The sequence below is a fragment of the Drosophila persimilis genome, unplaced genomic scaffold, assembly GCF_003286085.1.
Source record: "Drosophila persimilis strain 14011-0111.01,24,50 unplaced genomic scaffold, DperRS2 tig00000124-arrow-pilon, whole genome shotgun sequence".
In the NCBI taxonomy this organism is placed as follows: domain Eukaryota; kingdom Metazoa; phylum Arthropoda; class Insecta; order Diptera; family Drosophilidae; genus Drosophila; species Drosophila persimilis.
In genome coordinates, this window is record NW_020825294.1 from 12102263 (window position 1) to 12122858 (window position 20596).

The window sequence follows — 20596 nt, forward strand, 5'->3', positions numbered from 1 at the left end:
TATTGTAAATATATGTATATTTTATATATTTTTCTTTTTTTTGCTTTGGCCTAATTGAGCGCAGCCGAAGCGTTCAACGGCGCGTGACAATGTGACCAAATCGCGACTTCATTTTTCGGATAATAAACTCCTAAACAATTTCCACTCCAAAAAAGTGCCATAAACCAACCACACCACACTCAAGCACCAAGAGTTCAAATGCTTTTGGCATTGACCTCTTTTCCTTTCGTTTTCTGATTATTTCTTGTTTTGTTTTGTATTGCTTATCATCCGAGAGATGCGTAAAGATCAGACCGTAAGCTCGGATCGGGCTCTAATTACTGCGTTCAACGTGGAGAGGAGAGCTGAAAGGTAGAGCTGATCGCACTTCCCCCACTGTGGGGCACTTTTATTGCATTGCATTTTACATGTCTGCAAGTTCATTGGAAGGGTCTTTTCAGGCTGCCGGGAGATCATGTGGATAGTTAAGAGTTCCGACAGTGAGTTGGGTTTGTTTTCCTAATGAACATATCGGGTGGTCAGCCGAGACTTGGCCTTGATATGGGGGGTTTCCCTTTCAATAGCATGTAACACTCGTGTCAAGGAGATTCACTTTCTGTTTCGATTCATCTATTGATTAATCTGCATACAGCACTGAATATTTGTAAGTCGTAAATATTTGCTCATTTCTGAAATGTATCCTTCCCCCTTTCCTCTGCCACTTTCTGCCACCTCTGCAAACTTTCAACCGACTTGTAGGGTTTTTTCCCACCATATACATAGCCTTTTCCGTTGGCTACTTTTGCTGTGCTGGGCCACTTTTCAGACCCAAGCGGCAGCGACCTTGACCAGTAATGCAATGAACCCTGTAGTGCCCCCGTCTAAATGGTGAACAAAATGTGAAACGGTGAAACCACCCAGACCCGAGACCCGAAAACAGTTATACAGCACGGCAAGTAACAGCAACAACCTTCCAGCGGTGTAAAGGCGGCAACAAACTTGAAGATACTTTTGTAAATGGCACATAAAATGTCATAACTGTCAGTTTTGCCCACATGGGTAACAGCTCTATATATTGTTGGAAGGCGTCCAAGATTTGAGACATCAACATCAAACGCTGTGCGACGCAAAATGGGAACGGAATGGAATGGAATGCTCGGGAGACAGCGGAGCGGACAATAAATTGTTACCCAAATCAGGCAGCGAGCAAAGAAAAAATGCAAATCGTAATCATCCGCCACAATGCTGATGATCAATCGACAGCTGGTTAAACTTTGACACTTTTGTTGACGCATAAAGCGGCCCCGCACCAATTGTCTTCCACAGAAGAAGTATATTTGTGTATTTGTGTAAAGCTTGGTTTATCGCCAAATACGGCAAGGTCAGGCCGCAGACAATGTACCAAATGAGCTGCAGCCTGATTATCGCCATAGAAGAAGACAGGCCTCAGTCGAGAGATAATTTTTAAATGTAAAGACACAAAGAAGGAGGCCAAGAAGGGTGTACTGGTGTTATTTTGTCATTTGTGGTAATTAAGTCAAGGAAGTAATTGCACTTCAACTGATTATGATGAGGCGAGACAATGAAGTCAAAATCATCTCCCAGGCAGTAGTCGCCCCACGAACAAACCATCCCGACAAACATATGACATAATCATCAATAGCTGGAGCATCTAACGGCAGCTTCCAACACTCTCTGCTCGCTCTCTTTCCATCTCTGTCTCTCTTTCGCCAAACTCTTTCTGGCTGGACTGGCTGGGGAAATGTGAATCGAACAATGTGGTCAAGACATGCAACAAACGCGAATCGAAACGAAACGAAATCGAAAGTTGCATGCATGCAACGAAAGCGAGAAAATATTCGCCGCCGTAACAAGTCTTGGATTGTACTCGTACTAACAAATATACTAGTACATATCTACATCTACATATCTCTATACGGACTCCACATGTGTGCCAAGCCGCAGCTGACTGAAGACCCATTGACATAATAACGAGGAAGGCAATCGAAGTAAGACCAGACCGGACTGGGGAGACGACTGGACCGTGGTGGTGTCAATTGCTGAATGTGGAATGAAATGGAGACGTGGAATCGAGACACAGACCCGCCTTGTCTTAGGTTATGGTTGACGACCGTCTGCGGCCCCACTCTCAAGTGGAGCAATGACACAACCAAATGACCGACTGACACACTCCCCTCGCGACTAGCTTCCCTCCCTTACCTTCACCTGCGGAAACTGGCCCAGGAATATCGGGCCGGGCTCGTGCCAGTCCTGGTCAAGTGAGCGGGGGTAGGCTTTGTGCGGGACCAAAAAAGTAAAAGGAAGCAAAGTGGCAGTCAGAGGCTTGTCAGTGGATACTTGAGGAAGGGGAAAGTCTGCCTCCACTACCAGAAAGAAAGGGGCAACAAAAGAGAAGGAAGCGGAGTAAAAGAGCTTAAAGACTCACAAGGATTAGTGGAGCATACAATTTGGAGAAACATTTTCCAGAATGGTTAAGGGAAAGGAAAAAATTCCAATTGGAATACGAGTATTAATTGTAATAATATATTTTTGTATTCCATTGATTATTGAGTTAGAAATTCGTTTAATGTTGGTTTGTGTCCAGCTTCCTGATAAAAATAATTAAAGATATTAAAATATTGGAAGAATAGATTCAACCATCGAATGCCAATACCTTTGGACAATTTGACAAATCTAATGGATATAAAAAATGTACAAAATTGATACTGAAAATAAGTACTGCTTTTTAAAAGGAAGTACAATTAGTGAATCATTCCACACGCTGACCGAGGCATTGCAAACACTTTTCGTCGAATAGTCAAAGAACCATCTCCAGTCAGTGAAAAGCCGTATAAGACCATCAGTAACAAGCACATAATCATCTCCGATTAACATAAAAACAACATTGAAACAAAGCCTCATCACCAAAAGGCGACTTGAATGTGGCTCGACGGCCGCGGATCCACTTGGGTATTATTCAATTACCAACAAGAAATTGTGGTGCCGGTTGCTTGTGCTTTGTGGTTTCTCAAGCTTTTTACGTGCATTGACTTCCAGCAACAACAGCAGCAGCACAACCACCGAGAAGAAACGGCAGCTGACGGTAGTCGAATTAAACAGCAAAATGGCACGCATCTATAGACCCTCGTCTACTCGTACCACTGCCTCATCAAAGACCCCTCTCCCCGATCCTCGGTCGCCACCTGATATTGCAATCTTATTTTTGATTTTCTTAAGCCGGAGCTGGCGCTGCATTTGCCGCTTGGCTGCGTCGACTTCGCGCCTCCAAGATCCAACGAGCCGAGCGGACCACCAAAAGCAGAGGCAGACAACCACACAGCCACAAATACCCACCATTCACCATTCGCCGCACCGCATGTGTTTTGGGCTATTGCGATTATTATTACTGCTGCTCGCAGCGGCTGATGTGTTTGTTGTACCTGTCGCTGTGGCTGTGGCTGTGGTTGTTGTCTGCCGTTGTCTACTCTTCGGCTTGGTAGTCGCGCATTCGCTTCGTGCATTCATTCACTCGCTGGCTCCGGATTCAACTATAAAAGTGAGCGCAGGCGCTGCAGTTGGCATCATTAAACCGTTAACCGTTCAACAGTCCAAAGTGGTTCGGAGCGTGTAGAGTCGAAACCAATATAAGATAAATCCTCCTCGATACTGTTCCAAATTGATCGTGCGACTGACGGGATCAGTTCTCGCCTTCTAAATCGCCCCCTACGACGTTCGTGGCAAGTCGCGTGCCACCCAATCAGGGAATACGGATTTCCATTCCCACCATCGAAGGATAAACCTTGGCAACATGAAGTTGATGGTATGTATTCGATGCGAGGATCAAAGTGTACTGTGAAAAAGTGGTAAAAAAGACTCAAAATAGAGAAAAAATCAACAAAATGGATCAGTGACAAAGAACAAACAATGACACGACTGTTTTCGTACAACTAAATCAGTTAACAACTAAGGAAGTGATTCAAGCCAATCTATGATCGCAGATCGCTCCTTGATCGAACTTTTCCATACGCATTAACGATCAGTGCTATTTTCAAAAACAAAGCAACCTAGTTGAGGCTTATTCTTTAATGGTACTCCTTAATCCTGCAGTGCACAGCGACAACGCTGGCTTTGGTCCTTCTATTGGCCACCTGCTACGCCAACGCTGAGGGCGAGAAGAGCTCCGCTGCCGACGAGAAGAAGGCTGAGCCCGAGGCCAAGCCGGCCGAGGCTGCTGCCAGCGAAGACACTACAAAGTCCAAGCGCGGCCTGCATCACTACGAGGATTACCATCACCATCACCATCATGTGCCACACTTCCCCATCCACGAGGAGAAGACACTGACGGTGATCAAGAAGGTGCCGGTGCCCGTGCCCATTGAAAAGATCGTGCATGTCCCCGTGGAGAAGCACATCCACGTGCCCGTTAAGGTCAAGGTTCCAAAGCCCTATCCAGTGATCAAGCACATTCCCTACGAAGTCAAGGAGATCGTGAAGGTACCTTATGAAGTCGCAGCGCCATATCCAGTTGAGAAAAAGGTTCCTTACGCCGTCCATGTGCCGTACGATCGCCCAGTCCCAGTAAAGGTAAACTAAACTGATAATCCGCCCATCAAGCGATGCCCCTAAGCGAACGATATCCTTGTAGGTTCACGTGCCAGCCCCTTACCCAGTCGAGAAGAAGGTTCACGTGCCGGTTAAGGTCCACGTCCCAGCACCGTATCCTGTTGAGAAGATTGTGCACTATAATGTGGAGAAGCACGTGCACGTCGACAAACCCTATCCTGTCGAGAAGGTTGTCCACTACCCCGTGAAGGTGCCAGTTGACAAGCCCGTGCCCCACTATATTGACAAGCCAGTCCCCCACTACGTGGACAAGCCAGTGGCCGTGCCAGTTATCAAGAAGGTGCCAGTTCCTGTCCATGTCCCCTATGATCGTCCGGTGCCAGTGCATGTCGAGAAGCCTGTGCCCTATGAGGTCAAGGTTCATGTCCCCGCCCCCTACCCAGTGATCAAGGAGGTGCCAGTCAAGCATGAGAAACACGTTCCGTACCCGGTGAAAATTCCCGTGGAGAAGCCCGTCCATGTCCATATCGAGAAGCACGTGCCCGAGTACCATGAGAAGCACATTAGCTACAAGGAGCCCGAGTTCATCCACAAGCACATCGAGGAGGACCACCACCACGCCCCCATCTATCACCATTCATCGCACTCACATCCCATCGAGGAACATGAGCCCGAGGTGGAGCATGATTTTTCTTATCATGACTATCATTCATATCACGGTTACTAAATTGGTGAAATGAACTCTTTCTTTCTATCTCTATCTTTTTTTTGCAGCATTGAAAAGCGCAAGCGCACCGGTAATGAATGGAATAGCAGTCGTAATTATCCAAACTTCCGAACTTCGAACCGACATTCCAAGTCCCTTTCCAAAAGATACGAAACACTACCATACCATCCACTCCATTCCATATCATTCCCGTTCCACTCCATTCCCCTGATCAACTGATTAATACTTGCTATGCAGAACGTGATAAACGATGATTGAGATTCAGAGAAAATTAGACGAGAAACAGACGAACTTAGTTTTACAGACCGAACTCTCTTCTAGCTCTAAGCCATAAACTTAAACATAAACATACAACATACCACACAGAAACAAACAAAGCAAACCATAAAACGTTGACGAAAATACCCGTGAGAAATGTACGAGAGAATTGTTAAATGAACTTTAGTTATAGACTTCTGAGCGACACATTTGGGCCGCACAGCCCACACAACGAGAACGAAATCGAAATCGAAACCAAGAACAACTAGAACCCCTTTCCCTCCCAAGACACGGTCAGACAGACACAGACACTTGGATCTCGTAGGGAGATCTCTCTCTAGGATCCAATGGATGTTGTACTGGTGCTGTGGATTCTTGGATCGGACTGTCCACCTGGGTGCATCTTGATGTGGTTGCTGCTGCTGTTTTGTCCTCCAGCCGCGGCTCCTCCTTCTTCTGCTCTGCTCTGGTCCCACGACTCGTGCACCCGGTTCCCAGCGATCATCAGCGATCATTCAGTTGTGTGCAGCGTCCCAGCGTTGTAAGCGTGTGATAAGACTTCTGCTAGCGTTAAGTTTGTAGTTCGATAAGGAGACGTCGGGCGGAGCGCAGTCGCCTGCGTCCTGCAAGCGCCTATTTAAGTCAGTTTTTAACGAACGTATTGTATTAGTGTTTTAATATTTTCGCTCCCTAGTTTGTAATACTTCTACATCTATACACACATACATATATGTAATTTTGCTTGTAGTGAAAAGCAGACGAAACGGATTTATAAAAAGTACTTAATTTACCAAATATTTTTGTCTCTGTAAAAACAAAAAATTCTCATACTAAATGAAGCTGATGAACATTACACAATAAAACGACAAAACCAAGTGATCAAAACGAAAACATTGTTTATCTTAATATTTTCTTTTTTGTTTAATCAATCCTTTGGCAAACCAGCAAACTAACTCTTATCCCAGTGAAACCAAAAAATAATACAGGGCAGAAATGGTAATGGTTCTACAGTAAAGACTAGAGAGAAGAGTAAACCTTCTTTTCAGAATTGTAATAAATTCGCAAAATTATATTACAGTTTTCAATCATTAATTGACATTCAGTTTCAAAAGAAGTTTTTTTTCTTTGTGATTTGTGATATTCGGATTGATCAATTTATTTGGATACAATAATTTGCGGGAAATTCGTCAACAAAAGACAAAGAAGGTTTCATTGAATGGTTTATTATACATTATTTATATATGTCGGGTTTTCAGTAGAATCTATTTCCATATCGAAACGTCAAACAGCGAATTCATCTACGTAAAAGTGGTGTGGCCCATCTCTCAAAAGCAACTGCACTCTCAGCATCGCAGAACCCTAGCTTCAAACAATCGACTTAAAATAACACACTGCGAGCAATATAGTGAATTTTTGAACAACAAATAGACCAAAATTACCTCTCTATAAGAGATGCGGATCCGCGTATTATTTTTATTGCAGTGGATAAATCAAACTAAGTAAATTATTAAATTTTTCCCCTGATTCCCATGATTACTAGTAAAATTTAAGTGAAATATTTTCAACTGAGTTTCCAGACACTGTTCACCCACAGCCTGTTCATAAAAGTACAATTCATGGCTACATTCTCCAGTTGTTTTGATAGGGAGAATGGATTCACTTTCTAACCCCACACACTCCCAGACAGTCTACTGCACTCCCCTCACAAAAAACCAAGCAACCAAGCAACCAAGCATGGCAGACGAAGACCCAAAATCAAGTCGTTCACCCGTTCATTGCCCATAAATGTCTTATCTAATTTTCAAATGAGGTAAACATCGCCTTGCATCCATAATTGCATATTCAAAGTGTCTCGCCCACCGACAGACAGCCGGCCAGGAGGCAGGAGTAGTGAAGGAGGCAGCGGAGACAGCTCAACATGTTTATTACATTTTCCACACTATACTCGTTCGTATCATTTCGCTCTTCATGCCGCAACCGCAGCCCCTGCCACAGCCACAGCCAATGCCCAGAGTTAGCCGGCATTGGGCCCGACTACGTCTCCGGCTGCACTGGCGTCCACTTCCTAGCGTTTACTGTGCGGTGTGGGCATTACTTTTTATTAGCACCAGCAGTGCGCTGTTTTGCTTTTGCTCGGACTTTTATGCACGATTACTCGTATATGTATATAGTATACAACGAGTATGTACGTATGCGCTTTTTAGTGCGGTTTCGCTGCCTGTGGCCGACCCGGGTTGTTGCATCGACCACAAAGATTGGGTTTCAATTTGCATTTTCGGCTTCATTGAAGCCGCTGCAATTTGCAGAGTGGGTTAAATAAAGTGGGACATGGATTTATCACGTTTTTCCTCAGTTGGTTTGTAGGACATGTGCTGCTAACCGATATTTGAGCATTAGAGCCCCGTCGACCAGCTGGAGCCCCATGCAAAAGGAAAACAAAAACCATCGCGTCGAGAGCTGTGCCGCAGCTCCGTTTTATTACCATATTGAGGCGAACTCTCTCGGCGGCCAGTTGTTTCTGGTAGCCTTTGTTTATGTAACTGTAGCGCTTGCAGTTTATTGATTATGCAATAAATAATCGCCAACACAGAGCCTGAACTGGTGCTGTAATCCTCCGTCCCAGCCGCCCCTATTCCACAGAAGCGTGCGGCTAATGCCAAAAGAATGGCTGCCATAAAAATCTGGATAATGGCTCTGGTGGAGAATCGGACTCGCAGTTAATTAAACTTCACTTTCAATAGAGTACACATTTAACCCGTAGTTCTGAATGCCATTCTGCATGGGTTCTGAAGCAAAGCCATGATAATATTTGGCCAATATCAGCGTCCTAACGAAACAGAAGCATGTCAAGGTACTTGGAAAACTACGAAGCTATTATTTATTCAACCAAATGCTGAGCCTTATTTAAATGGGTATTTGTTAGTCGCCTTGAAAGAGGTGCCAAGCCGCTGAATCAAATTCAAATCAAATTGGAGTCCAGACTGAACTATTTTAAAACTATTCAGCATTACGAGAGACCAAGAGGCGAAGTGAACATATTAATGGAATTGCATGCTACCAGTCTCAGCTGCATGTTTTTCTATCTAGCCTTCGGAGTAGTTTTTTCAGTATATTCAGTCCAAACTAAGCCAGCCATTGACATCGCCATAAGCAAATTGCATTGACGCGACAAAGGCAAATTCGAGACATTTATAATTAAATGGGTCAGCGGCTGGAGTTAGGCACCCGGCATTCGGCACCAAAGCCTGCACAGTTGATGGACATATCGTGTGTTGTCTAGATTTTCGCAACAGTTTTCGTCTCGGCCTATTCAAATGACGGCCAGCCGAAACCCGGTCGAGTCCCGCTTGGTTCGGCGGCAGCAGCCAAGTGGAAAGTGAATGCGGGAAACATTGCAGACATGTGAGTTTTCAGCTTCAGCTTTAGTGTGAGTTTCATTTTAATTTCATTTTCCACCAAGCCACACACACGAGTTTTTTGTATGAGTATGTGCTGGTCATTATGTGATGTTAGTGGGCCAACTCCACGGCCGGTTCGCCGATCCAGCGATCCAGCGATCGCAGCGCGTAATCGCCGGCAATTTGACGGAAAATGTTTGAAATCGTGTGTGAATTGTAATCAGAAATAGCAAAATTAATAACATGCCATAGTCGGGCTCTAATTGCCCTGGTTATGTGGCAAATAATTAACTTAGAGAAATGCTTGCCAATAATTATGCAATCCAAGGATTGGTTAAAGAAATCATAAGAACTTTCAGCACTTACTTGATGTACGGAATATTTGCCGGTATATGGTACTTGGCACCCAAATCGAAGTCCTTCTCAGATCGCAGGACAGGCGGCTTGATACCAGAATACTTTTCCCTAAGTGTAGGGAAAATGCATATAAGCGTGGGATACTTTCCAAACTGCTCCACACTCACCTCATATTCCAGTAATGGCAGTTCATAGTTCGCTTGTTCGCATTTCCGCTGAAGACGTCGTAGCGCCAGTTATCCAAAGACAAGGCAAAGGGCAGAAAGGCCACCTGGGAGATAGTTTCGTTATCATATTGGAGCTCAAAGAATCTGTCTTTCGAATCACTCGTACCTTGTCAATGGCCATAGTAAAGAGGTAGTTAATGTCATAGCTGGACTCATCCAATGATCGTTGAAGTAGGCCCAATGTCTGCAAATGCTTTGGAGTGGACACGGCCAGCCCGATGGCATCGCCCACAGCTTGATGGAAGGCCGGATTGGCACCATTCCGGAAGACCTTGGGCAGATGACGGTATTGAAGGAAGTACTGAATGTGAGCCATCTCGTGGTGCACGCTGATCAGACTCCGCTGATTGATGTCGGTGCAGATTTTGACACGAAAATCGTGACGATTGCAGAAGTCCCAGGCCGAGGGTTCGCACAGCACCCTCCTGTCCAGGGGCTGTTCCAATACCGAGTTCCGATAGAACTCCGGTCCGACGGCGGACATGTTGATGGAGGTGAAAAACTCCTCGGCCAGCTGGAACATCAGCTGCGGAGTGTATCCCTGCTCAACCATGCGGGGTGTGACATCAATCAACTTGCGACCTGGATACGGAATGAGTATGTCGAGGACATTCGACCACGACTGGCCGAACATGTTGCCCAGAATGTGAGAAGGAATGGGGGCTATGCGGTTAATGCGGTCCGGTCCATAGTAATCCCTAAGCTTCCTTCGCACATAGGCGTGCAGAGCCTCATACAGCGGACGGATTTGCTCCCACACAATATCCATATCCTGGCGAAAGTTGCCCGACTCGTAAGCCAGGTACCAGTACTCGCCGCCATTGGTCACATCTACAAGAGCAGAGCTGTGAGACCGACTAGGAAAGTGTGCATTTCGAACTCACTGTTCACATAGGCCACCTCCTGCATTACATCAATGAGCTGCTCGTAGCTGTCGCGCATTCCACGTCCGGCTTTTCGGTGATACTCCACCCACGTGTGCTGTAGCTCATCCCAATCCCTACTCTTGGCCATGATGTCCTTGAGGTGTGGTATGTAGTGCAGGTCGCACTGGAATGGCTGCTGGTAGGCGCAGACACTGGCGCTGTTGTATAGGAAAAGCATTTCATTCAACAGGCGATTGTACTATAGGAACAAGAGCTTTAAAAATATGGGATCATTGGCTAAATGCACGGAGCTCTCACCCTGTCTAGAACGTCCAAGGGCAGAGCGTTGGGCCCCACTTCAGACTGCAACATCAGTTGTCTGTAGAGGCGGCGATCAAAGATGAGGTCCTTGTTAATGCGCTTCGACTGTTCCGCCGTGATTCGCTGGAACTCCACATAGCGTTGTTGAGCATTAAGCTGGGGGGTGAGAATGAGAAGAGGTTACATTTTAGTAGAAGGACTTTCGTAGCTTGGTCTTCACTAAAGTAAAACATTAGGGCCGCTCATATGTCTACCTCCAGCACCGATAAGTACATACTCGTACAACTTTTCACGATTGCAAAAACTCTCATACTGTAGTATGAGAACTCTTTGACATTGGCATGTCTGCCTGGGAATCTGACAAGGCAACTCGACCTTCAGAACGCAACTTTTTTGACTTTTCTGTGTGTGTCTGTGGTCTGTACGAAAACTGCGAACACAAGCCAGCCAGCCTTAGGTACATGGGAAAAAGGTGCACCACCACCACGAAGATCGCGTGCCGTTCAACCACAATTACGAGTACGAGTACGAGTAAGAGTTAGAGTACGAGCTGTACTTGCTCGAGGTTTACCCGAGACTACTCACCGCTTCCGTCTGTGTAAAATCGTTTACGTTTGTCTCGAAATTCCACTGGGCCGCCACGTTGGCCATGCACTCCAGGGAGCCCTTCTGATCGGATTCCACCAACAGAGTGCGCAGCTTCTCCAGCTCCTGCTGGTAGCGACGGTCCTGTTGGTACCGCTGCCGCTCCAGGTAGCCCTGATTGAGGTTGAAGCGGTCCTGGTTGGACAGGAAGGGGTTCTCGAAGCGATTCCGGTTGTTCACCCCCACAAAATCCACATTGGGATTGTTATTATAGTTGTACTGGTCGTTGGGGTTGTAGTTCCTGTTGTCTGGAGTGGAGTAGGGGACATCCGAGTATCGGCCGTTGGCGTTGGGATCAATTCCAGAGTTGCGATCGGTGGTGCTGGAGATCGGACCGTAGTTGTGGTTGGCATACTGATTGGCATCCGCGCTGAAGGGTGAGTCAGGGTGCTCGCTGAAGTTCACACGCGGCGAGGGATAGGCATAGCCTATTCTCATGCGTTCGTCATAGGTCTGGCCGTACTGCAAGCGAGAGATCACCGGGTTAATGGGCATACCAATGAGCCAAGGGAAAGCCTAGCCTGAAAGTAAAAACACACCCTAAAGTCATCGGATCCGTCATCCGCGGCTCCCCCGCCGACATCGTCCGCATAGGGCGGCCCGTAGCGTTGGTCGCGATTACGATCCGCCCTCAACTGGGCGGGCGTCGTAGCCACGTTGGGGGTGTAGCCATTGTAGGAGATCTCCGGCTGTGGGGTCGGCAGATTAAGCTGTGGACTGGCCCAGGCTAGGCCAAGACAAAGGCAAAGCCAAAAAGAGCATGTGGGCAAAACACCGTGCATTATGCTTATCTTAAAATCTATATTTCACACTGCCAAGGTCGGGACTGACAGCTCACTTATTAAATCTTTCACAAGCAATTAAGTACTTTAATTGCAATCACAAGATTTTCTTAGACCATGCCTGTAAGTGTCAAAGAACTTTACTGATCGAAAAAGTGATCTGTGAGACACAATAGCTTTCACTCTTTGGGACACTTTTTTCTCTCCCTTTGACAGAGCACAAGATCTCGTACCGCCCACGTAACGTCATGGAACGATCGCGTCTAAAACTCTACTGACTAGACGGTAAGAATATTATTCGAAATTACTTTGTTACTTTTTTCCAACTCGAAAATGAATTCAAATTTGAGCGCAGTCCCAGCTGCAGCCAGCGTCGCTGCCGGCGCTGTCGTCAGATGTTTCTATATATTTTCGTGTGAGATAATCGCAATTAGCACTGGGACTCGGTCTCCGGCGATGTTGCTTCTGTCGACGTCTCTCTGCTGCAGCAACAACTACTCGTACAATCAAATCATCCATAAGCTTGTGAACAACAATGAGGCACCTGTATGCGTGTGTATCTGTGTTGTGCATGCATGTTGGCAATTATAAGGGAGGGTGAGGGCACTTATCAGTCGAAAAGCTTAACCGCATAATACCCGTACTGGTACTCGTACTTGTAGCCCCAAGCCAAGCCCCAGCGACTGTGAGAAAGTACATAACGATTGAGTGAGTTTCTGTTTTTGTTGCTGTTTCTGTTTCTGTCGGTGGGGACATCCAGAAGTCACTCAACGTGAGTCGCTGGTTATCTGTGCTAAGTAAGCTAACGATAGCTCAGACCCTCATTGAGCAACAGTCACCGCCACCCCCATCCAATTTAACACTAATCTTCCCCCTATTTGCTGTGGCCGGCCTAAAGCACCTGAATGCAAATCAGTGACCCGTAGAGCGAGGCAAATTTGTTGCTGATCGGCTATTCGCCGCAGCTGGCGCTGATGTTGCGCATGCGTTCCACAAGGCAGCGCCGCCACCCGCATTTGTGGAATTTCTTGATTGTCGCTCTTGACCCAGCGAAATGTGGAAAATGTTTGGGATGATGGGTATGTGTTCTCTAGAACTAATGCGTTTGGCATCTGTTTGGCCTTCGACTAGCAACAGGGCGACACAAAATATCAATTAAACTCCAAATAACACCCTACCCAAAACACAGGGTCTGAATCCTGAACGTATCATAGTCGCGTAATAACGATACATATTTTGTTGGAGAAGTTTAAGCTTCGGGCATTAATTCCTGGTTTATTCATCTAGTTTGCTTGTTAACAACTACCACCCTTATTTTTGGAATGTGGAATATTTTCAGTCGGGCCTGACCCAGTGATCTAGTGATCAAAGTTCTGACTCACAGAAAACTTACAGATACATGAGTATGCACAAGGAGAGAGCAATCCGTAGAGGTGATAGCTGGTGCTTGGTGACTGGCCACCCGAGTACAGTGAATGAGTTGGCATGCTGATTGATTGCTTGATTGCTATCCCAGTGGCGTCCAGATGCGAATGCATGCTATGAATGTACCTATATATACTATACACATATACAAATATACATACATATGTACCCACATGTGCGATTCAGTCTGTAATTAGATTGGGATCTGCAAAGTCTATCTGTCTCGGATATGAGCTCATAAATATTAGCCAGATTTATGATGTGGTTGGCTGCTCAGTGATATATTCTTACCTGAAATAAAGGCACAATTTTTTTTGGGGGAAAAAGCTAATTGAGAGTCAAGGTCAGGCATGGCTCTCTCAACTCCCGTCCATACCAGATCTTACAGAAGTTCTGGACTAGTCGAACCGTGGGAAAATATTGTAGTATTGGCTGTCAACTGTCCGTAAATAATTAATTTACACGAATGAATAATTAGTGTAACTCAATACCCAATGCCCGGCAAAGCGAAGAGCGCTTAGAGTGACGCACTCCAAGCACGTACTGCAGTTAATATTTATTTTTATTTTTATTCCTTAGCTATAGTTATTTGTTCGGTTCTAATGAGTGGCTGTCGAGTGAAGAGCCTCTGAGAGTCATCATAATCAAGTGCATTTTAATTATAGTTGCACGCCTGTGTTGTGCCTTTGTTTTAGACTCTTTCCGGTATCTTTTTAAGACAATGGAAGGCTCTATTTACGAGTTTATCATCATTGCAAATATTTACCGGGTAAGTCCAGATCGAGCTGATGAGATCCCAGGCCCAGAAATCTTCCATTTGAGATGCTCTTTAATGCTAATATTCTTTTGGTTTTGGGGTTGACTCAATATAGTCGGACTCTTTTGTTTTTTTTTGGAACTGGAGTCTCTGCATAGCCATCGGCTCTGACGTGGAAATTGGGAAAGCCATATCCTTCCTTCTCACGTGGCCTACTGAACTTCACCCTCTCGACATTCGACTCGGGACTGCCCGTGTTTTTCAGCCACTCCTTCATCACGTCGATCTCGGGAAGCCGCCCCTCCATGTAGCCCCTGACAGTGCCTTTTGCCGTGTTCATGCACCAGCCCCGAAGTCCCATGGTCTTGGCCTTGATCATGGCATGATGCCGGAAATAGACGCCTTGGACCTTACCATATACCTCGAACTCGCACGAGAAGACACCGTCGGTAAACATGTTTTAGCGGTACCGAAACACGACATTCAATTTTGAATTTTGTATTCATTCATTTATTTGATATTCCATTTTTATTTTGAGTAATAAGTTGATTTTAAAATCAGAGAGCAAGGTGCGTTTAAATACTGAAACTTTAAGCGTATTTCGATGAAGGACGGCACGATTCATAGATGATAACTTTAAAGAATCCTTCACAAAGTTTTCGATTTCTTTAGCATTTTAATTTGATGTTGAATTGTATGCAACTAATAATTCGGCATCTATGCCCATCGTCTATAGTCATGTTCTCGAATCCTTAAACTTAAATTATTTTTGGGATAATTCTAGGAACCCTAGTTTCCAACGATTAAATTGTCTCGAAAGGTCACATCTTCAATTACATTTCCACATGAATTTGACATGAATTCTACTGTACAATAAAAGGCATACTTACAGGCTGAGTTGGAAATTCCCAACCATTCATAATCTTCATCGAAAAATAAAAATGCTGTTAAACAGAAGCGTTGTAAACGAAAAAGATTCAATAGTAGGTAAAAAAACATCCTGTTCCCTACTTTCAGGTACGAGAAGGGCACCAAAAATACGGATATAAACTATATTTCCCAATTACCGTCTAGCCCTAGAATAGTATGGGGAAGGACCTATTTCCCCAAAGTGAAACATTTTCCCGAGATATGCGTATACAAAGGCTCAACAACACATTACTCTTGACAGTCAACGCCCCAATTTTCGATGGTTTCACTCTGATTTTTGTAACCTTATGGAATTTCAGAAACAAAAAATTCATTTTTTCTTTTAATACTATGTGTTCTATGCCCAACCCACATCCAGATTTTGTAGCTGATTCTGCTGCACCAACCAATCGTGTAGGGGCTTGAAGTAGGCCAACAACCCATCAATATTGATCTCCGGCTCACCCACCAACTCCTGCAGGACGTCACTGTAGGGCACGGATGAGCCTAGGGCCATGGCACGCTGTAGACTGGCACCGATCTGACGCTGGTCGGAAATATCGCAGAGATCCAAAGCTTTCCTAGGGTTATCCTTTCCGAACTGAAGCGTCGATGTGCAGTAATGCTTGAGCAGCTGAAACTGTAGAACGGTGCTCAGGATGTTGCTGAAAGGGATAATTGATCAAGACATTTGCTAGGAGATTCTCCACATAGGCTTTCAACCTGGCATACTGGTCATCCACCTCCATAAGCAACTTGGCTGGGACGTCAAACTGTTCGTTACTGCGTTTCCGAGGGGCTGCCGCTCCCGTGTAATGTTCCGTCAGTCGCCAGTAGGCCTCGTTGTCGTCCGCTCGGATGTGTCCACTTAGGACCTCCACACGATAGCGATCGAGGACATAGAAGACGGGCAGCAGGAAGACCACACGCAGACCGTGCACATACAAGCGGTTCAGTCGAGCGGGCAACTCGAGCCACTTTCCCTCCTGCAGCAAGCCCAACTTCTGAAGGTAGCGTGGAGAGGTGGCCGCCAGGGAGAAGCACTTGCCAATGGCATCGCCGAAGCTGGGAAAGGGTTCATCGCGCAACAGGGTTGGCTGGCCGGAGGCAGCTCGGTTGTAATAAAGATCACTCTGGGCCTCAAACATATTGAGGAAACGCTCCTCGTCATTTAGGGGACAGTAGGTGAAGTTGGTTATGGGAAGGGTGTAATACCGCCAGACCTTGTGCCAGCAACGGTCGTCATCATCAGCAGCCACGACCTGAGCATTTGTCCAAAGGGAGCTGGAAGAGATCACTTTGAAAATTCCTTGCTGGAGAATATCTGTTTTATCGGAATTACCTTTCCAGCAATGGCAGACCAAGTCCCCTAAAGTACTCGGCCACATTCCAGAACACTCTCTGCGTAGTGCTCAACCCGCGACGATGGAGGTCTTGGGTGATATTTGCCAGCCGATGGGGGGCGATGGTAAGTCCACATACCACTCGGCACGAACCCGTCTAAAGGCGTTTCCTATGAAGACCTCGGCCAGATGCTGTGGATACGGTCTGCCCCGGGGCACCAACCGTTCTCCGTGCATCTTTCTCAAGGAACCCCTAACATGAGCGTGGAACTGAAGGAACAACGGCCTCAGTCCAGCCATCAGCCGATCCAGCAATGACATGGTCTGCGCTCCGCCCATCTCCAGCGATCGGAACCAATAATCTTGGGCCCGCGGATATCCATTAAGTTGGGCGGTCTTCTTATACAACTCCATGAAGGCCACAAACTGATCCCGAGTGGCCAGTCCAGTCTGCTTTCGCCACTCATACCAGTAGTACTCGATCTCATCCAGGTCACGGCTCTCCTGGACTATTGCCTGAACCTCTGGTATTAGCCGCAAAGTGCAATTCCCTGGCTGCTTATAAGCGCATAGTAGGACGTTGCGGTAGCTGTCGCTCATGTTGGAGGCGAGCGCATAAACTTGAGCGAGCTCCATGCCATCCAAGGCATTGTAGCCCAGCCTCGGTATCCTCTCCAGCTGCCTCTTCTGGCTGGCATCCCCCAACTTCAAACGCTTGAACTTTGCCAGATGAGGCATCAGAGATTTTAGGTAGTTCAGCAGCTTTTCGTCCGCTATTTCCAGCCGTCCAGTTGTTGGTTGGCCTCTACGAGGAAGGTAGTCAAAGTAGAGTCAGTCGAGGAACTAGGCAGGACAAAGCCTACAAAGATCTGAATGGAAGGGATGTCATGTTGAAATCATCTCCTTTGGGCAACACTTCAACGGCGCTTGGACTCACCAAAACCACCAACAACCTCCCCATAGTCCCACACTTTCTACTCGTACAAATTTACTTTCGCAACTCAGTTGTCGCTCATTTAAATTCCCGGCACAATATCCAACCTTCGCAAACTTTTTCAGACGTTCTGCGCCGGCGCAGCTCTCGATACCAACTAACCAACGGAGGCCGACGACAGAGGCCATGGCCAGAAGCCCAGTCGACTATTGGCTGAGCACCCAGTAGCCAATTTTTAATTATAATCAAGTGGAGCACGGAGCGGGTATGACACTGTGCCAGTGTTCCCTGTGCTCAGCTTTTGGCTGACTGAGGCGAGATGTGTACGAGGAATAAACTAACTTAGCTTGAGTGTTTTCGACCAACGAAGCCAATCCATCCTTGTATTAGATACGCTTGTACTAGAATGAGAATTTGATTTTACGCAAAAAGCATACCTACCAATTCGACGTGCACTCTCTGTGTTACGAGGGTATACAAACATTTGAATGTAGAAACTCTTAAAAACTCGTTCGTATAAATAATTTAAAACTGGTAAGGCAATTATAAACTTTATTGAGCAATGAACTGTGTGAGAACAGAAGGTACTTTATTTAAGAGGCCACACACTCTGAAGTAAAGGGGGAGAAAAGTAATGGATTATTCGAGAGTTCAATAGTGGATCGGGAGTATATAACTTACTATCTGAAGCGGTCCAGCCGATGTGAACACTGTCCTTGATGTTCTCCGCCTCCAGCCAGACGCGAAGGGGTTCGAAGTATTCGGCAATGGCCTTGCCACTCATGATGCGCTCCCCGTTGAAGGCCTCCAGTGCATCGGGCCAGGGCTTGGAGGCACCCATAGAGAGCATGTTACTGTGGAGTGGACAAAAGGATCCCCATGGATTAGAAAACAATGTAACTTATTTGAGAGCAGCCCTTACTGGAAGGCTTCGCCTGCTGCTGCACTGCCGTAGATATCACAGTTGTCAAGGGGCAGCTCCGCATTGTTGGCATCGTATTGGCCAGCCTTAATGCAGGCGGACTTGTAGAACTGGAACTGGATGATGAAGGAGATCAGGTACCTGCGAGAAACCACCAAATTACGTCACAACTGAAGCTCATCATCATCGAGAGATGACCAAACAAACCTAACATAGTCGGTATCGGCAGATATGTGATATTTGGCAGGGGGGTCGAAGTCCTTCTCGCTGCGCACAACCGGAGGCTCGATGCCGGAATACTGCTCACGCAACTTCCAGAACTCACAGTTCCAGTTTGCCTTCTCGACCTCCCCGCGGAACAGCGCCCATCGGTACTTGTCCATTGTGAAAGCAAACGGCAGGAACACGATCTTCTCCAGAGCCGTGAAGAATAGCTGTTTGATGCGGGCCTCGTCATCGCGAACATAGTTCGACAGCAGGCCGATCCTTTTCAGATGCTTGGGCGTAGAAACGGACAGGGAGACCACATCCCCAACGGCTTCATGGAAGCCAGGATTAGCCCCGGCCAAATACACGAAGGGCAGGTGCTGATACTGCAGGGCATACTGAATATGACCCACCTCGTGGTGGACTGTGAACAGCTGTTCCTGGGTGACGCGGGTGCACTGCTTGATGCGCACATCGTCCTTGATGTACAAATTCCAGGCGCTGGCATGGCATATCAAGTCGCGACCATCCGTGGGCTTCTCGATGATAGACTTGTCCCAGAAATCCCTATTGTAGATCAAATAGATTTGGATCCAGGCTCAACATGGAATTATAGCAATCTTCAATCTTACTTCGGCAATTTGGTGAGGTTCATCGAGGTGAAAAAGTCATCGGCCATTTGGAACATCTTGAGGGGGGTGTACCCTTGTTTCTCCATTTCTTCGGTAACATCCACCAGTGGCTTTTCGGGGAAGGGAGAAACAATGTCCGCGATCTCAGACCATTCCTGCGCCCACATGTTGCCGAGAAGATGCATGGGAATGGGTCCGTTCTCAGAGACCACATCGTTGCCGTAATACTTCCTCAGGCGGTAGCGCACATAACCATGGATCTGCCCGTAGAGCGGGCGGATTTCGGCGAAGATGTTATCCAACTGCTGTTCGATGGTGTCGTCCTCGTACTCATCCAACCAGAACTCCGCGCCAGAGGTGAAATCTGAGAGAAGGGACAAGTGTGAAAATGATTTCTGAGGAATCTCCAGCCAGTTTCCGCGTACTATTCAGTTTGGCAGCCTTATTGACCAGCTCCACATAGCGCTCGAAATTGGAGCGCACGGCCGTGCCTGCCTTGTCGTAGAACTCGCGCCAGTAGTACTTGAGCTCCTCGTGGTCCCGGCTCTTGCTGATGATCTCTTCTATCTCTGGCTCCAGGGCCAGATCGCATTTTAACTTGTCCTTGTAGTCGCAGACCTTTACTTTGGCAAAGTTCGACGCCATGGCGGATACGGTTTCCAGGAAATCAGCAAATTCAGCCTCGGGCAAGGCGCCATATCCGAGTTCGGTCAGGGCCTTGAACTGTCTCTTGATATCCTCCGACTGGTAACTGCGCCACTGGAACTTCTGTAAATCGCTCGAAATCTCCCTCCTGAATTTTGCCAACTCAGCAGATATCTCTATTTTTTTCTTTTCGTTCTCATCGTTTATGTTCGAGGCATAAGCCCAGGCAGCCTCTGTTTGCACGTTGGTGCGCTTGGCCAACTCCTTGTTCAGATTCTCCAAATACTCTTTGGCCTGAATCTCCTCCTTCACCAGGGCTTGCGCGAGCTAACCAGAGAATGTTTACCAAAATATAGCCATTGAATCTATTTGTCAAGATGTTGATATCGACTCACCGCCAACGTAGCCAGCAGGTCTACGAGGAATACTCTCATCTTGTTCTGCAAAGCGCTCGCCTACAGAAGTTAAGTCAAAATTTTTTTATTTAGATTATAAACGATTCCATTTTGATGGGATGTTGTGCCATTCAGATGACGTACCTGAGCTATGCGAATCGTGTAATGTATAATATATCTATTGAAAGGATTTGGTAGCACTAACAGATTTGCAGTGGCAACTCAAGTATCACCGCGATAGGATCGCGATTGTTGATTAGTTCCACTTGTACTCGTACTTGAATTTACAAAATCAATTTACACC

General features: G+C 46.4%; 5 protein-coding genes across 7 annotated transcripts in view; 1 reads left to right on the forward strand and 4 right to left on the reverse strand.

Annotated features, from left to right (window-relative positions):
- The window catches only part of LOC6598008 (angiotensin-converting enzyme), a 49593-nt gene extending 37228 nt beyond the window's left edge, over positions 1-12365 (reverse strand). Inside the window, exons 1-7 of the mRNA XM_002023197.2 lie at positions 11881-12365; positions 11282-11803; positions 10694-10852; positions 10394-10634; positions 9616-10340; positions 9450-9553; positions 9292-9390 (exon numbers count right to left, since the gene is read on the reverse strand). Coding sequence (XP_002023233.1) covers positions 9292-9390; positions 9450-9553; positions 9616-10340; positions 10394-10634; positions 10694-10852; positions 11282-11803; positions 11881-12123 — 2093 coding nt within the window. The 5' untranslated portion in view covers positions 12124-12365. The remainder of the gene's footprint in view (positions 1-9291; positions 9391-9449; positions 9554-9615; positions 10341-10393; positions 10635-10693; positions 10853-11281; positions 11804-11880) is intronic.
- LOC6598009 (proline-rich protein 4) lies at positions 3791-5623 on the forward strand. Of its 2 annotated transcripts, XM_002023198.2 has the most exons (4): positions 3791-3799; positions 4087-4563; positions 4625-5218; positions 5317-5623. In XM_002023198.2, the coding sequence occupies exons 1-4, from the start codon at positions 3797-3799 to the stop codon at positions 5320-5322; spliced, it is 1080 nt and encodes a 359-aa protein (XP_002023234.2). In that variant the 5' UTR covers positions 3791-3796; the 3' UTR covers positions 5323-5623. The 2 variants fall into 2 exon arrangements, with proteins under 2 accessions (XP_002023234.2, XP_026843329.1); XM_026987528.1 differs by lacking the exon at positions 5317-5623 and having other exon boundaries at positions 4625-5269.
- Positions 12366-13541: 1176 nt separating the features above from the next.
- Positions 13542-14780, reverse strand: LOC6598007 (acylphosphatase-1). Of its 2 annotated transcripts, XM_026987776.1 has the most exons (3): positions 14315-14780; positions 13722-13839; positions 13542-13662 (listed from the first exon to the last, which is right to left on the reverse strand). In XM_026987776.1, the coding sequence occupies exon 1, from the start codon at positions 14760-14762 to the stop codon at positions 14412-14414; it is 351 nt and encodes a 116-aa protein (XP_026843577.1). In that variant the 5' UTR covers positions 14763-14780; the 3' UTR covers positions 13542-13662; positions 13722-13839; positions 14315-14411. The 2 variants fall into 2 exon arrangements, with proteins under 2 accessions (XP_026843577.1, XP_002023232.1); XM_002023196.2 differs by lacking the exons at positions 13542-13662; positions 13722-13839 and adding an exon at positions 14094-14257.
- A 792-nt stretch (positions 14781-15572) lies between these two features.
- LOC113565453 (angiotensin-converting enzyme-like) lies at positions 15573-17518 on the reverse strand. Its single transcript, XM_026987475.1, is given in 5 exon segments — positions 15573-15879; positions 15938-16498; positions 16557-16665; positions 16668-17362; positions 17511-17518. Coding segments are annotated over 5 exon segments (1680 nt in total).
- A 508-nt stretch (positions 17519-18026) lies between these two features.
- LOC6598006 (angiotensin-converting enzyme) lies at positions 18027-20347 on the reverse strand. The gene is made up of 7 exons (XM_002023195.2): positions 20293-20347; positions 19678-20224; positions 19253-19616; positions 18621-19187; positions 18414-18554; positions 18173-18345; positions 18027-18101 (listed from the first exon to the last, which is right to left on the reverse strand). Exons 1-7 carry the CDS (start codon positions 20329-20331, stop codon positions 18085-18087), a joined length of 1848 nt encoding a protein of 615 aa, XP_002023231.1. The 5' UTR covers positions 20332-20347; the 3' UTR covers positions 18027-18084.
- Positions 20348-20596: the final 249 nt, after the last annotated feature.

What these genes read in the sequence shown, in the direction of transcription:
- LOC6598009 (XM_026987528.1), top strand. An exon ending in ATCGCCCAGTCCCAGTAAAG is followed by an intron (nt 4,564 to 4,624) that starts GTAAACTAAACT and finishes ATATCCTTGTAG; the next exon opens with GTTCACGTGCCAGCCCCTTA.
- LOC6598007 (XM_026987776.1), bottom strand. Translation starts at nt 14,762, where the DNA reads ATGTTTACCGACGGTGTCTTCTCGTGCGAGTTCGAGGTATATGGTAAG.
- LOC6598006 (XM_002023195.2), bottom strand. Translation starts at nt 20,331, where the DNA reads ATGAGAGTATTCCTCGTAGACCTGCTGGCTACGTTGGCG. An exon ending in AACCTCACCAAATTGCCGAA is followed by an intron (nt 19,188 to 19,252) that starts GTAAGATTGAAG and finishes GATCTACAATAG; the next exon opens with GGATTTCTGGGACAAGTCTA. An exon ending in GCCGATACCGACTATGTTAG is followed by an intron (nt 18,555 to 18,620) that starts GTTTGTTTGGTC and finishes GGTTTCTCGCAG; the next exon opens with GTACCTGATCTCCTTCATCA.